The sequence below is a fragment of the Kwoniella shivajii genome, chromosome 7, assembly GCF_035658355.1.
Source record: "Kwoniella shivajii chromosome 7, complete sequence".
Classification (NCBI taxonomy): domain Eukaryota; kingdom Fungi; phylum Basidiomycota; class Tremellomycetes; order Tremellales; family Cryptococcaceae; genus Kwoniella; species Kwoniella shivajii.
The window spans coordinates 354,329-370,306 of NC_085914.1; the positions used below are offsets into that span (position 1 = coordinate 354,329).

The following is a 15,978-nucleotide window of genomic DNA, read 5'->3' on the forward strand; positions in this document are numbered from 1 at the left end:
GCCATGTCATATCATATCTTAGTAAAGTGAAGGATGAGGAGAGTCAAATGAGAATTGACAAAAGGTTAAAAATGAAACAAACATGAAAGTTTCCATTGGAATGATTTGATCTGATTACCCAGGTTATCTTACCCAGTTACTCTGAAAGATGTTTTACAAGAACCTTATCGAGACATATCCGAGTTCTTCACAGTTGTGTACATGTGCTCAAGCGATAAACAATTTCGCTTAATGAGTAAAAGAAGCTGGACGTGCTTCCGATTGAGATGGTTCATAAAGAGCTCGTCCATTCTTGGAATGTTCATTCTTTCCTCTTTATTCAATTCATTCCATTCCAGTCTATTCAATCACCCATTAAAGTCTCATTCTCTCGAACCAAATCGCCACATCGTCGTCAAGGGTGACGTGTCAATCCGAGATACCTCACGACTCCATACGACAGCATACAACACGATAACCTCCTGCCCACAACGATCTTCTGGTTAAACCGGTGGAGAATTGAATTCGAACCCAATCTCCTTTCTTCCAAGATCGCCAATCGTCAGGAACAACCTTCTCGTCATCATCTTCACGTGTCCGCTCCAAGTAATCACTGCCGCTTTATGATCCCCTGAAAGAAGTCGGTCACGCCCAATCTTCTATCTCAGGCACAAAGAAGATTGTATCCAGCTTCTTCACTTCCTAGACCAAGTGAGACTGTATCACATACTGTATTACAATAAACAAAGCCAGTGACTTCCCACAAAGATAAGACATTCGAACCCCACACCGGAATTATCACTGTAAGTGCAGCTTCAGCACTGTGAATGCTTCAAAAGGGATACACATGCTAACTCTATCTCCACAACGCCACACAGGGCTGATATACCTCCCTTGCAAGGCGGTGATAGTAGATCTCAGACTTTTTAAGAAGCTTAACGCTTAAAGTCTAAGTAGTGTATCACAGTCTCACAGTCTCACACTTCGTTTCTCAGATAGATTTCTCCCATCACTTGCGCATTGTCCAGTGATAGTAGAAACGATCTCGCAATAAAATCAACAATTACGGGTGAAAGTTGCGAGATGATCAAGGTCGCACATCGAGCTCCAAACTCCACAAGATTGAATGATACTTGGTCTACCATGAATAAAACTCAATTGGACATTCAAAAAGAAGAACAAAGAGATTCATTCTCTCCTTCTTCATTTTCGAATCATACACCTACTACACCTTCTCCATCTAACCCCGTTCTATCATACTCTCAATCACACATTCAATCGAGAGATAGTATAACTTCCAATTCAACGACAACATCAGCTGTACTGAATACCCCTATCGATACAAGCTACCAAATATTGCCTGCTTACACTGACCATTCAAATCGTTTCTATTATCGGGATCTGCCTCTACAAGATATTGATTCAAAGATGACGAGCACCCTTGCCACTCAATCGATGATTCCAAGCAACGATGTGCACAGCAATGACAACACTCAATACATCTATACCTTCCATCAAGGACCTCAAGGTCAACTTGCCCAATCCCACGAATTATCGGTAGAGTATATCCACAATGATCATGAACAACAAGTCAACCAATTTGTTCCAGCACAACATCAAGGTATATTGTATGGTCAACAACATCTCGACATTTCAGGATGGGCACCTATGTCGTCTTCATCTACAATCACTCATGTAAATCCTCAACTCATGGAGTGAGTCAAAGTGATTTTCGCCACTTTGCATAGAGAATACATAACTGACATGGTATTTGGTACAGACCTTCTCCTTCAAGAAGTTTGAGTCCAGAATCCAATGCCTCGCACTCGCCCAACGTTCAAGCATACGACGAAATTGTTATAGCTCCACAGATAACAGTCTTATCCACTCAACCAGATGAGTGGTATGACGGACCTTCAGAATGGATTAGATCCGTAGCTCAATCGCACAGACAACGACGAGCAACTTATCTGGCAAATCCCAAAGCTTGGCCTAAGGGTGAAGGCGAACCAAAAGAGCTTCAACCTTTGACTGATCATTGTCGGTACCCGCATTTATGGGAAGTCGAACAAGCTCGAACGGGTTTGACAGAAGACGCAGTCGTTGCTAAGCTTATGAAGAAATCTCAAGCGACTATAGCCAAAGAGTTTGCAAGATGTCAAAAGGCGAACGAAGAGTTCAAACCCCCCAGACCCATGAACAGTAAGTGCACATCGTGACCACGACTTTCAGGCTACACTAGCTGATCCGCTGTCACCGCATAGGCGCCATGGCGTTCGCAGACTTTCGCCGACCACAATGGGGAGATATGTACTCTGATATGAAAACCGGATCTATCTCGACTTGGTTATCAGCTGAATGGAGAGCTTTGAAAGATTACAGACCTGAAGAGTTTGAATGGTGGACGCGAGTAGCCAAGAAATACTGGGACAAATACGTCGAAGACTACGACTACAAATTCACGAGAGCACCTAATGGGGAAGGCAAAGGCAGTAAAAAGCGAAAAGCGAAAGCAAAGGAAACGGCTGCCAGAGAAAAGGCTATTCGGATGTCACAAGAAGCCGCGAGGAGAGGCTCATCAAGAAACGGCAGCAGAAGAAGTACTAAAAGTGACAGCATGTCAACTCCGATGAGTATCATGATGCCCAATCATCAACCGTTTGAAAGCCCAAACGTTCTTGGATTAACCGGTGTTTCACATTTGACTCCAACTACCCTCACTCCAGGATCTTTGCCTTACAATGCCACTGGGTATTTCGATGGATATTCGTTCCCATTGACGGAAGACTCAAGGACTCCTTCACCGCCGCAACTTCTGACTCCTCTTGAACCTTCTCATTTATCTCATGGTCAGCTGCACCCTCATTCACCACTTCCGTACCAACAACAGAACTACTTCTACCCCACTGAGGCTCAAATGCACTTTGCTCATCACCAGGCTGCCCAACAACAGCAACAACATCACCATCAGCAGCATCAACAACAGCAACAGCAGCATCAACAACAGCAACAACAGCTTCATATCGCCTTCTGCCCCAATGCAGGATACTATCAACCTCCTCTCATCAATCCGCATGAAATTTTCGCCCCAAACCAAAATCACAATCAAAATCATCATATTGGATTAACACATCATGTACCTACATTGGCCCCATACAATATCCCTTCACCACAGTAGCCGATTCAGGGTCAGTGTGTATACTGGGTGAAAGAATTAGAATCAATAAAATTGTCGTAGAATAGCTTAGGTACTTCGTTCATATTATAGGGAATTTCGAACATGAGAAATAGCGCGGGTAATGTAGAATTATATGCATCATCATACAGCTACTTTACAACAACGATGTTACAGAGTGTCCGTGAAAGATGAGGTTACTTTCCGGCAATATTACCACTTGTTGCTTGATTGTTCTTCACTACGCTGGCAGTAAACTGCGAAGATCCTGTACCTGGTACACCTATGTCGGCTGATTGAGCAAGTTCGGTCTGAGCGGAATAGCAGGTACAAAGTCAGAAAGCGTCTAAATCTTGTTTTCATCTTAGTCAGACTAACCTGTTGTTCTCTTATCAAATCATTGAATTTCTGAAAACACATTGTTGAGATTGATCAGCTTGATAAGACGAAAATGACTGTTATGTACTCACCCCCCATAATGACGCCACGGTCGTGAATTCCTTTCCGACTCCGAATACCTCTTCTAGCTTTCGATTTAAGACATTGGTATGTCCCATAAGCTCTTCGAAGCTCTAGATCGACATGTGGATAGCAGCGCCGGTCAGATAGGCAGCCCGATACAGAGAGCAAGGGCAAACTCACAGCCGAGATCTCCTCCACCAGCCTCTCCTTTTCCCTGTCGAAGAAAGATTCGTTTGGTACTAGAGCATCAAAAGCGTTTGACGGACGTGATAGTGACATGTTGCTTTGGTTGTCTGATGGCTAAAAGCAACTGTATCAAGACGTAATTTTTACAAGTAATGAGAATTGATATCAACACGTCGAACGCGTCGTAGAAAACCAATTTGAGATTTTACATCCGGAATCTCCTAAAAAGCAAACCACGTGATTTAAATTAAAAATGATCGGGATAAATGACATTAAATTCACGGTGAACTAGATTATTTTTTTCAAAAAAAAGTCTAATTTTTGATGATGTTACCGTACTACCGAGGTGACTGACAAACCCATCTCACTTTCATATCTTTTTCTTCTCTTCTTTCCTCTTTCTTCTCCTCCTCCTTCTCTCCTCTCTCCTCTTCTCTCATGCATAACCTTGTGGTCTAGCTCACGTCAAAACTTACCAGTGTCTGGTTCGAGCACTTGTAAAAGAAAACTGGAAAAAAGAACGGTATCCAAAAGATCCTTCTTATCCCTACCTCGCACGAACCAACACAACCTCCTTCTCCCTCTTAGATCTCAACGCGAAAATTTTCATACATTTTCGCGATGGCCCCTTCCGTACCGGGATTTGAGGGTGTAGTACCTTCCAGCGATATTCCCGCTATACAGCAGGCCGCATCAATGGCCCCTGCCATTCACGCAGCTGTAGATGTTACCCCCCCTAGCTCCCCTGCTCCTGCAGCGACATCCCCTCGACCCGCTGCCAACAGAGCTTCATCTTTCGTAGCTCCTGCTCCTAAACCTTTGGGAAGTCTTCACCCTCCCGCTACTCTAAAAGGTATCGACTATGAAGGTATGCCTGCAGAGTTAAAGTGGGAAGAAGCTATGGGTGAACCCGATGCAGTGCTGGAACTCGCCGACGGTTTGGCCTTGGCTGGTCACTCTTTTGGAGCAAAGAAATCAGTAGCTGGAGAATGTGTCTTCCAAACTGGTAAGCGCACTAATCCATCTACTCAAATATCGATGCTCATCCTTCACAGGTATGGTCGGTTATCCCGAGTCTTTAACCGACCCTTCTTACTCTTCTCAAATCCTCATCCTCACCTACCCCTTAATTGGTAACTACGGTGTGCCCGAAAGGCCCAATGTCTCTGCCTCCAGCGTCCCAACTTCAGAGGATGCTCACAATGTCCCTCCCTCGACTCAACTCCTTGACTCCCTCCCTCTTGAGTTCGAGTCTTCCCATATCCACATCGCTGCGCTTGTGGTTGCCAACTATCATCCCAGTTACTCTCATCACCTTGCCAACTCCAGTCTTGGCCAATGGCTCAAGGAACAAGGGATTCCCGCTATTTGGGGTGTCGACACAAGGATGTTGACTAAAAGATTGCGAGAAGGTGGTGTGCTTCTTGGTCGAGTTCTCGCCAAGCAAGGTGCTTCCGCTATCGAAGGTCAAGAACGAGGTCGAGAAGCTCAATCTGGTGTCCTCGGAGGTGTATCAAGACTTCTCAACGGTCTTTCCGCTCCATCCATGCTTCGTTCCAACTCCACCGACAACCTTGCTCTCAATTGGAAGGAAGATTATGAGTCTATCCCATTCCACGATCCCAACGGAATAAATCTCGTCGCAAAAGTATCCACACAACAACCTACCGTGTATACTGCTACCACCGGCTCGGAGAAGAAAATCAACCCTCGAACTGGTAAACAGTTGAGAGTTATCGCTGTTGACGTCGGAATGAAATGGAACCAAATTAGATGTTTCAGAGACCGAGGTGTAGAAGTCAAGGTTGTTCCTTGGGTAAGTGGATCTTTGACTGGATTTGGGTATTTTCTGACATCCTGCCCAGAACTACGACTTCAATGCTGAGGCTGATTCATACGACGGTCTTTTCATTTCCAACGGTCCTGGTGACCCTTCCATGGTCAAAGAAACCATCGCCAACCTTTCTCGAGCCCTCGAATCCAGCAAAGTTCCCATCTTCGGTATCTGTCTCGGTCATCAGCTTCTCGCCTTAGCTTCCGGCGCTTCCACTCGAAAGATGAAGTACGGAAACCGTGGTATGAACTTGCCATGTACTTGTTCATCTTCCGGTCGATGTTACATCACCTCTCAGAATCATGGTTACGAAGTTGATGTAACCACTCTCAAGAACGGCTGGGAAGCTTTCTTCACCAACGCCAACGACGAATCTAACGAAGGTATCTGGATGGGTAAAGATGGCAAACCCTTCTTCTCAGTTCAATTCCACCCCGAGTCAGCTCCAGGTCCTCGAGATACCGAGTTCATCTTCGATGTATTCATCAAGAGCATGGTGGACAGCGCCGCTGCTGGCAAACTCGTCCCTATCGACATGCCTGGCGGTGAACTCGCCGACAACATCGCTGCTCGTCCCAAGGAGCACGTAAAGAAAGTATTAGTCCTTGGTTCAGGTGGTCTTTCTATCGGTCAAGCCGGAGAATTCGATTATTCTGGTTCTCAAGCTATTAAAGCCTTAAAGGAGGAGGGTATCTACACCATCCTTGTTAACCCCAACATTGCTACCATCCAGACCTCCAAAGGTCTCGCAGACAAAGTTTACTTCCTTCCTGTCACTGCGGAGTTCGTTCTCAAGATTATCAAGCATGAGAAGCCCGATGGTATTTACTGTACTTTCGGTGGTCAGACCGCCCTTGGCGTCGGTATCAAACTGAAGGACGAATTTGCCAAACTTGGAGTCAAGGTTCTTGGTACACCTATTGAAACTATCATCACCACCGAGGACCGAGATCTTTTCGCCAAAGCCATGGAGGAGATTGGAGAGAAATGCGCTGAATCAGCCAGTGCCGTCACCCTTGAAGAAGCTAAAGTAGCTGCCAATAACATTGGTTATCCAGTCATTATCAGAGCTGCTTTCGCCCTCGGTGGTCTCGGTTCAGGTTTCGCACAGAATGACGAAGAGCTTACCGAACTTTGTAACAAGGCTTTCGCCACGTCTCCTCAAGTTTTGGTTGAGAAGTCTATGAAAGGATGGAAAGAAATCGAATATGAGGTCGTCAGAGATTGTAGAAATAACTGCATCACAGTGTGTAACATGGAGGTAAGTCCTATTGTAGCCACTTGGCTGGGCTCAGCTAAAACATGAACAGAACTTTGATCCCTTGGGTATCCATACCGGTGACTCCATTGTTGTCGCTCCCTCTCAAACACTTTCAGATGCCGATTATAACATGCTTCGAACCACTGCCGTAAATGTTATCCGACATCTCGGTGTTATTGGTGAATGTAATATCCAATACGCTCTTAACCCTTACTCAAAGGAATACTGCATCATCGAGGTCAACGCCCGTCTCTCTCGATCTTCTGCTCTTGCGTCAAAGGCTACTGGGTACCCCCTCGCCTTCATTGCCGCAAAATTGGGACTCAATATCCCCCTCAATGAAATCAAGAACTCTGTCACCAAGCTCACTTCCGCTTGTTTCGAGCCTTCTTTGGATTACTGTGTAGTCAAAATTCCCCGATGGGATTTGAAAAAGTTCAACCGAGTCAGTACTGCTTTGAGCAGTTCCATGAAGTCGGTTGGTGAAGTTATGGCTATTGGTCGAACCTTCGAGGAGACCATTCAGAAAGCTATCAGGTGTATTGACGATCAATTCCCTGGTTTCGGTGAACACACCTTTGTCGAGGATATCGATTACGAGCTCGCTAACCCTACCGACAAGCGACTCTTCGCTATTGCCACTGCTCTTAAAAGGGGTTACTCAGTTGAAAAGCTAAACAAGATGTCTAACATCGACCCTTGGTTTTTGACTAGACTAGAGAGGTTATCGAAGACCGAGAAGCTCATCTCGTAAGTGCCCCTGTCAAGATTACATTCACCTAGCTGATACTGTTCTCAGCAACTATAACGCCTCCACTGTACCCAACCAGCTTATTCGAAACGCTAAACAATTAGGTTTCTCGGATCGACAGATCGCTAAGGCCCTCAGTTCTAACGAGCTTGCCGTTCGTCGGCTTCGTATCGAAGCTGGAATCTCTCCTTTCGTCAAGCAGATCGACACTGTTGCTGCCGAGTTCCCTGCTTTCACCAACTACTTGTACACCACTTACAATGCCAGTGAACACGATGTTACCTTTGACGACAATGGGGTCATGGTGCTTGGTTCCGGTGTTTACCGAATCGGATCTTCCGTTGAATTCGATTGGTGTGCTGTTCGAGCTATTCGAACTCTCCGACAGCAAGGCATGAAGACTGTCATGATCAACTACAATCCCGAGACAGTGTCTACCGATTACGATGAAGCCGACAAGCTCTACTTTGAGAATATCTCTCTCGAGACGGTTCTCGATATCTACGACATCGAGCGATCGAGCGGTCTCGTTTTGTCCATGGGTGGTCAAACTCCAAACAACATTGCTCTGGCTCTTCACCGACAAAACGTGAAGATCTACGGTACTTCCCCCGAGATGATCGACACTGCTGAAAATCGATACAAATTCTCTCGAATGCTTGACAAAATCGGTGTTGATCAACCTCTATGGAGAGAACTTACCAGTTTTTCTGAAGCTAAAACTTTCTGTGACAAGGTTGGTTACCCTGTCCTTGTCCGACCTTCATACGTGCTTTCCGGTGCTGCGATGAACGTTGTGTTCTCCGAGGACGATCTCGAATCATACCTTGGTCAAGCTACCGACGTCTCCCGTGATCACCCTGTGGTCATCTCCAAGTACATTGAAGAAGCCAAAGAGATTGAAATGGACGCCGTCGCTCGAGATGGTAAAATGGTCATGCACTACATCTCCGAGCATGTCGAGAACGCTGGTGTTCACTCAGGTGACGCTACTCTCATCTTGCCTCCTCAAGATCTCGACCCAGAGACCATCCGAAAGATTGAAATCGCTACCCAAAAGATCGGTCAAGCTCTTAACGTCACTGGTCCTTACAACATCCAATTCATCGCGAAGGATAACGAGATCAAAGTCATCGAATGTAATCTTCGAGCTGCTCGATCATTCCCCTTCGTCTCCAAGGTCACTGGTATCGATGCTATCGAGCTTGCCACCAAGGTCATGCTCGGTCTCCCTGTAACCCCCTACCCTGATGTGAAGATGCCTCCTAACTATGTCGGTGTTAAGGTCCCTCAATTCTCCTTCAGCCGATTATCTGGTGCAGACCCCATTCTTGGTGTAGAAATGGCCTCTACCGGTGAGGTCGCATGTTTCGGTAAGGACAAATACGAGGCGTATCTCAAGGCACTCATTTCAACTGGTATCTTACCTCCCAAGAAGAACATTCTCCTATCTGTGGGTTCATTCAAGGAGAAGATGGAAATGTTGCCTGTTGTCCATAAGTTACATCGACAAGGTTACAACCTCTTCGCTACTGCTGGTACCTCCGATTTCTTCCAAGAACACGGCATTCCCGTCAAATTCCTCGAAGCTCTTGGATCAGAGAACGATCTTAATCCTCAAAAGGCAGAATACTCATTGACTCAACATTTGGCCAACAACCTGATTGACTTATATATCAACTTGCCTTCCAAGAACCGATCTAGACGACCTGCATCGTACATCTCCCAAGGTTACAGATCTCGACGAATGGCTGTTGACTTTGCTATCCCTCTTATCACCAACGTCAAATGTGCTAAACTCTTTATCGAAGCTATTCTTAAAAAGCCCACTTTCGATATCACCAGCGTGGATTACAAGACCTCTCATGAGACATTCACCTTCCCAAGTCTCGTCTCCGTACAGGCCTTCGTTCCTGGTGCTGCTGAACCCAACTCAAACGACTTTGGCGAGGCAAGTCAAGCCGCCATCAGAGGTGGTTTCACAGTCATGCAGATGGTACCCCAAGGTGTCGCTTCAGCTGTCGAAGATGAAATCTCCCTTCAACGAGCTCAAGCCAACGCTACTGGTGCCTCTCATTGTGACTACTTCTTCTCCGTCGCTGCTACTGCCGATAACGCTTCCCGTCTTGGGGACGCTCTGGCTGCTGGTGCAAAGGCGTTATTCATTCCTTTCAACAACTTCTTCGGATCTGTCAACAAGGTCACCAGTGTCGCACAACACTTTGCTGCTTGGCCAGCAGACAAGCCTATCGTCACTGATGCTAGAGCCACCGACCTCGCTTCCATCTTGCTTCTTGCGAGCTTGAACGCTAGATCCATCCATATCGCCAGTGTTTCTACAAGAGACGATATCCTGTTGATTGCTCTTGCAAAAGAGAAAGGTCTTAACGTTACTTGTGACGTATCCATCTACGCCTTGTTCTACTCCCAATCTGATTTCCCTGGTGCTAAGTGTCTTCCAACGGCCGAAGACCAACAAGCTCTTTGGGATAATTTGGCTACTATCGATATCTTCTCCGTCGGTGTACTTCCCTTCGAGCTCGGGACAGCTCTCGGCAAACCTATCTCCGCTAGTTCCGGTGTCGCCGAATCCCTCCCATTGCTGTTGACAGCAGTCGCCGATGGCAGACTTACCCTCGAAGACATCTCAGTTCGACTCAGCGAGAACCCAAGAGCGGTCTTCGGGTTACCTGACCAAGCCCAGACTTACGTTGAAGTTGAAGTCAACCGAAAGTCTCTTTTCTCACAAGATGGCAAGACCTGGTCTCCTCTCGATGGCAAATCAATTGCTGGAGCTATTCACCGGGTTGTCATCAGCAACCATTCTGTCTTCTTAGACGGATTATCCTTCTCTATGCCCCTTGGCCGAGATGTCTCTACCGCTGGCTCTCGAATCTCAGCTACCAAGCAACCCCGTGGATCCTTCGCCAGCAAGAAACGACCTTCATTCTCCGCTCTCAGATCTCCCACATTCGACCGATCGTCATCTTTCGGACCTCCAGCTCCTGTCAATGACAAACTCATGTCTCTCTCCTCCATTCACCCAGTTAACGTCTCTCCTGTACGAAACTTGCTCTCTCTACAAACCCATCCAGCTTTCACGCGACGACATATCTTATCTGTTAAGCAATTTGACAGAGAAGACCTACATGTCCTTTTCAACTTGGCTTCTGAGATGAGATCTCAAGTGGAACGAACTGGATCTGTTGATACCCTCAGAGGACGAGTTCTATGTACCCTCTTCTACGAACCTTCCACGAGGACTTCAACTTCTTTCGAGGCGGCAATGAAACGATGTGGTGGTGAAGTTGTGCAAGTCACCGCTTCCACTTCCTCCGTTCAAAAGGGAGAATCATTGGCGGATACTATACGTACTGTCGGATGCTACTCCGACGCTGTTGTGCTCCGACACCCTGCCGTTGGATCCAGCAAATCAGCTGCCAAGTCTAGTCCTGTCCCTATTATTAACGCTGGTGATGGTATCGGAGAACATCCTACCCAAAGTTTGTTGGATGTCTTCTGCATCCGAGAAGAGTTGGGTTCCGTCAACGGTATCACGGTCACTTTAAGTGAGTAATCATCATGGCTATTTGTGCAACGGTACCTCATGCTGACCTCAAATCATCAGTCGGTGACCTGAAGAACGGCCGAACAGTCCATTCTCTTGTCAAGTTATTGTCGTTATACGATGTGACTCTCAACTTCGTTTCACCTCCATCGCTCACCATGCCCGACTCAGTGAAATCGGAAGCCTCCCGAGCTGGTGTACGATGGTACGAGTCTACCACTCTTTCCGACGATATCATCGCCAAATCAGATGTACTCTACGCTACTCGAGTGCAAAAAGAGCGATTCGAGAACCTTGGAGAGTACGAGTCTGTCAAGGACATCTATGTGATCAACAACGATGTCCTTGCCAAAGCTAAAGAATCAGCCATTGTCATGCACCCCTTACCTAGGGTGAACGAGATTGATCCCGAGGTAGATTTCGATTCAAAGAGAGCTGCGTATTTCAGACAAATGAGATATGGTCTTTTCGTGAGTATTAATTATGTTGTTAAGCTTGAGAGAACAGTCACTGATAGGTTTCTTCGGTAACAGGTACGAATGGCTCTTCTCACCCTTGTTCTTGGCGCATAATCGCATTGACCTGTGTTTATACTGTCTCTCCCTAAAATTCAAATTGCTTACTTCGGACTCTTGTGGCTTTTGTTTTTAGACTTCACACCAGATATTCATGTTTTCTTCCCTCTCTTGCATTTTCTATACATTACACACAAAAAATCAGTCTTGGACAACTAACTTATCCAAAACCCATGTAAATTTACATATTCTCAAAACAAAATAGATAGACAACAATACAATTTATCTTATGCATTGCTTTTCGGCTTGACCAATTTGTTGTTGATAATTCGGACACATATCGTATTGATCGACGTGATTGCGTTTGGCTGATCATCATGAAGCGTCTGTGCTTGTGTCCATCGCAGACATCCTGGTAAAGTGCATATCAGCCAGATTGGGTCTACAATTGCAAACAAAACTAGCCTTTCCGGTAGGTGTTAAATGTCAACAACGTAAGACTTGCCTGAAGCGGGTCTTTTGGTATCGCGATCGCCTAATGTTCACGCGTCGATCGGACTACGTTCTGACATCATCCAGTGACGTTTTCCCACTGTTTTGTTCGTTTCTTTTTCTTGGGTCAAAGGTATAAATGGGGGATATAGTCAAAACAATAGTTGTCCTGCAAGGCAATTAATTATTGTTTAACTCGTAACTTTGATATTTATTCGATAAAGAAAACAATATCATAACATACTGATCTAGTCACATAAAGCTTGACCCAAACCAAACCAAACCAAAGCAAACCAAACCAAAGTGGTATACTCGACTCGTATAAACTAAAATAACATGTCTGAAGAACTGAAAAAAGGTGATGAAGTATCATGGAATTGGGGATCTGGCCAACCATGTGAGTATTGAATATCGATACCGATGTCGGTATCAATATCCTTTCCTGCTCTTGTAGTTCGTGCAATTATAATCATATGCTTCCATTTGGAATAATGATACCACTGCAACCTCCCTAGATGGCTTTTGGGTTTCTTGGATCGACATCGTACATCCATTCATATTCCCTACATTGTCCTGAAAACCCCCGTTGCTCCGAGTCAGACCTGACAAGAACAAAAGCTAACGAACTATTCCTATCTCGCCGCTACGTCGTAGCTGGAAAAGTGGCTGATATAGTAGAAGGTAAAGCAGAAGTGAAATCAAAGAAAGGGAATGTCATCTCCAAGAATGGTACAGAGGAAGATCCTGCTGTGGTCATCACTCGAAGCGGAGTGAGTTATCTTTCGTCCTCCTTACACTTTCCTTGCTTTATCCTCAAATTTCAGGATACGTGCAACATATCTGATGAGTTTGATTTTGTTTGATACAGAACGACGTGGTTAAGCGAGCTCATGAGTTGAATGAAGTTGAGAATTAAGAACTAAGACAAGATCTATCAAACAACAATAACCATGGTTGTATAGTTAGCGATCATGAAATGCAACTCTGTATCATTGAATAAACAGAACATGATTGCGATGAAAAGCAGGTAAAGTTAAATATGCCAGGCATGATTATCAATTCATATGTGACGGGCATGAGTTATGGGGTATTTTGGTATTTAGTTTATTGAATTGATACGTATCATTCTCCCGTAGCTTATGTATATGGTTGTTGTGTATATGTGAATTTGAAAATGTGAATTTGAAAATGGTAAATGAGAGAAAACAGATGTAATAGAGCAAAATGGGAATTAGACTCGAACTTTTGGATGTGAGTATCGCAAAATCCAAGAACAAAACCAAAGAGGTTTTTCCCTTACTAAAACAAGCAGAAGAAATATGTAAAATTTTAAAAAATATACATCTTTTATTCCTTTTCATCTCCCCAAGATATAACAATAGTATCATTATCGATGTTTACAAGATCAAATGATGGGATAGAAAGGAGGAAATGGAAGAAGAGACAAAAAGAAAAAGTAGTAAAAGAAAATGAATTTGATTGTCCATTGGAAAGTTTTGGAATAAAGTTTGTTGTGTATATTTCACTTTCGGGTCTGGAGCTCGGGCGTAGTGGAATCCAAGTTTTTACCAAGCTGAAGCAGCGTTGTTTTGTGCCCAATCCCTAGCGAAAGTACTCGCTCTCAAGAATTTCTTGTTGGCGTATTTCTTGTAGACATATACGGTCTCGAAGTCGGGTTCGACAAGTCTTTCACATAACAGTGATGCTCCTGCGATGAGTTGAGATTCAGTGAACCCGGAGTAGAATACGAATGCTTCGTTCTACGTGATGTAAAATTGTAAGCCAATGTCACGAATCTCAGCGGAAAGAAGTTCGGTCACTCACCCAATCACCACCTAGCATCTTTCTGGCAAGGTACATACCAATAGCGGCTATCATTGAAGGTTTGCATCTCAAGAATCGATGATCTAACAATGTGACTTCCATCAAGAATTTTGATAAAGTTCTAGTCTGGATATCATAATCATCTGCCTTTGAGATCTTTCTTACCCAAGAATAAGGTGAACAGTAAGAGGAGATTGTGAAATCAAGGGTTTGTAAGATTATTCTCTCTCCTTTGAGGATTTCATCTTTTGTGTAACCGTTTTCTGTCATGTAGACAAACTCGTCTACTGAAGGAGCCAAGATTTCTTCGTATTTGGCAGCTATGAACATTGCTGTTACACCGACCAACTGTAGTTTAACCAAGGAGACCACTCGGACGGACAAGAATCGATCAACCAAGTTGACGGCGATCCAAAGAGTTTCGGGAAGCATGTGGTATCGTAAGTGAACTTGAAGTAACCAATCAATGAGTGTTGTTCGCATTGTCCTATCACATTACGTATTAATCAGTAAACATTCGCATTACCTCAGGCAGAATAGCTTGACTTACCACTCAATTTCAGTTTGGAAGTCCATATATCTAGGATTGGGCATGACGGATTCTTCTAACATTTCCATGTGACCGAAGATCTCGTCGGCGTACTCGGCGACCATGGTGGTGTCAAACAAATCAACGTCATCCTTGAAAGTTGATTTGATCATCTCGAGTTGTTCTTGAGCCTTGTAAGCGTCTTCATCTGACATCCTCAACCAGTCCTCATCATCTTCGTCTTCCATCTCTTCTTCTTCCGAGTCATCTTCATAAGCTTCCTCATCGACGGTAAGCATGGGCATTGAAGGTTCCATACGACGGGTGAGATCTACATCCATCTCAGAGAACTCATCCTCGCTTTTGATAGCAAGAGATGAGTCGATGGAAGCGTAAACATTGGAAGAGGTGGGTTTGGATCGGTGAGGGATAGCGGCGATAGGCCTTGTTGGTTGGACATTGTTTGTTCGTGATGCAAGTGGTTGTCTAACTTCGGTACTGGGTTTGCCTACTGCTTTGACTGATGGATTTGATTGGTATCAGCTTGAGTCCTGGTCGACACGGGGCAAGTGTTTGGGATGTCAGTACTTACGAGGTTTCTTAGCATCATCGAGTGGTTCTTCTTTTACCACATTGGTGACCACACCACCTAGAGCAGTTCTCTTAGCACCGGCTTTGACAGCGACGGGTTTTTTGATAGCTCCGGCTGTACCAGAAGTTGAAGCGACAGCTATCTTTTGAGCGGGGCCAAGGTGTGATAGAGATGTTTTGGTTCGAAGACCAGCTTGAGTGGGAGCTGCGTTTTCATCGTTACGTGGTCGACTAGCTGCTCGTCGAGTGTTGGCTGCCTATTTATCGGGAAAGAAGTAAGCATTGTGTACTGACGAAGATGGGCCGCTGACGACGAGGGAAGACTTACTCTTGATGCCATGATGAATGTGTGAGAGATGAAAGGTTGAGGTGATGATTTAGAGGTTGGAGGTTTGTCGGGGAGTAAACAAGTTTGGTGTAACTGCGATGTTTATCGGGATCGTCAAAATGATACTTTACTGAACGTTATGTAGAAGAAGATGATAGGTATTTCAAGAATTTGATTATTGTTCAAAATGAAATGTATGACAAGATGGAGGATATCGATGCAGAGTAAGACTGAAAAGAACTTTTGAGGTTGAATGATCAACAACTGGTTATTTCAAAATACAAGGGGGTTGGTTGATGTGAATCAGTTTGGGACTTGTTTGTCGAGTTGGAGTTGGACCGGTTAGGCTTTGTTTTATTTTTTTTTGGTGTCGTTCAATCGTTATGTTTTCAAAAGAATGTATAATATTTGGGAGTTGTTGAGTTGAGATGCGCCAAGTCGAGTGAGTGAGTGAATGAGTGACTGCTGTTGTAGAAGATACCA

At 44.8% G+C, this 15,978-nt stretch overlaps 5 protein-coding genes across 5 annotated transcripts; 3 read left to right on the forward strand and 2 right to left on the reverse strand.

Annotated features, from left to right (window-relative positions):
• Nucleotides 1-1,062: 1,062 nt before the first annotated feature.
• Nucleotides 1,063-3,157, forward strand: IL334_005253 (uncharacterized protein; the record flags this gene model as incomplete). The annotated part of the gene is made up of 3 exons (XM_062936966.1): nt 1,063-1,694; nt 1,760-2,181; nt 2,244-3,157. The coding sequence occupies 3 exons, from the start codon at nt 1,063-1,065 to the stop codon at nt 3,155-3,157; spliced, it is 1,968 nt and encodes a 655-aa protein (XP_062793017.1).
• A 194-nt stretch (nt 3,158-3,351) lies between these two features.
• IL334_005254 (uncharacterized protein) lies at nt 3,352-3,895 on the reverse strand (the record flags this gene model as incomplete). Its single annotated transcript, XM_062936967.1, has 4 exons — nt 3,352-3,465; nt 3,533-3,562; nt 3,625-3,726; nt 3,797-3,895. 4 exons carry the CDS (start codon nt 3,893-3,895, stop codon nt 3,352-3,354), a joined length of 345 nt encoding a protein of 114 aa, XP_062793018.1.
• A 528-nt stretch (nt 3,896-4,423) lies between these two features.
• IL334_005255 (carbamoyl-phosphate synthase, large subunit) lies at nt 4,424-11,788 on the forward strand (the record flags this gene model as incomplete). Its single annotated transcript, XM_062936968.1, has 7 exons — nt 4,424-4,808; nt 4,858-5,618; nt 5,668-6,897; nt 6,947-7,647; nt 7,697-11,217; nt 11,277-11,686; nt 11,750-11,788. 7 exons carry the CDS (start codon nt 4,424-4,426, stop codon nt 11,786-11,788), a joined length of 7,047 nt encoding a protein of 2,348 aa, XP_062793019.1.
• A 771-nt stretch (nt 11,789-12,559) lies between these two features.
• IL334_005256 (uncharacterized protein) lies at nt 12,560-13,139 on the forward strand (the record flags this gene model as incomplete). Its single annotated transcript, XM_062936969.1, has 3 exons — nt 12,560-12,620; nt 12,878-12,993; nt 13,092-13,139. 3 exons carry the CDS (start codon nt 12,560-12,562, stop codon nt 13,137-13,139), a joined length of 225 nt encoding a protein of 74 aa, XP_062793020.1.
• Nucleotides 13,140-13,788: 649 nt separating this feature from the next.
• Nucleotides 13,789-15,507, reverse strand: IL334_005257 (uncharacterized protein; the record flags this gene model as incomplete). Its single annotated transcript, XM_062936970.1, has 5 exons — nt 13,789-13,983; nt 14,048-14,534; nt 14,598-15,096; nt 15,169-15,424; nt 15,496-15,507. 5 exons carry the CDS (start codon nt 15,505-15,507, stop codon nt 13,789-13,791), a joined length of 1,449 nt encoding a protein of 482 aa, XP_062793021.1.
• Between the last annotated feature and the right edge of the window lie 471 nt (nt 15,508-15,978).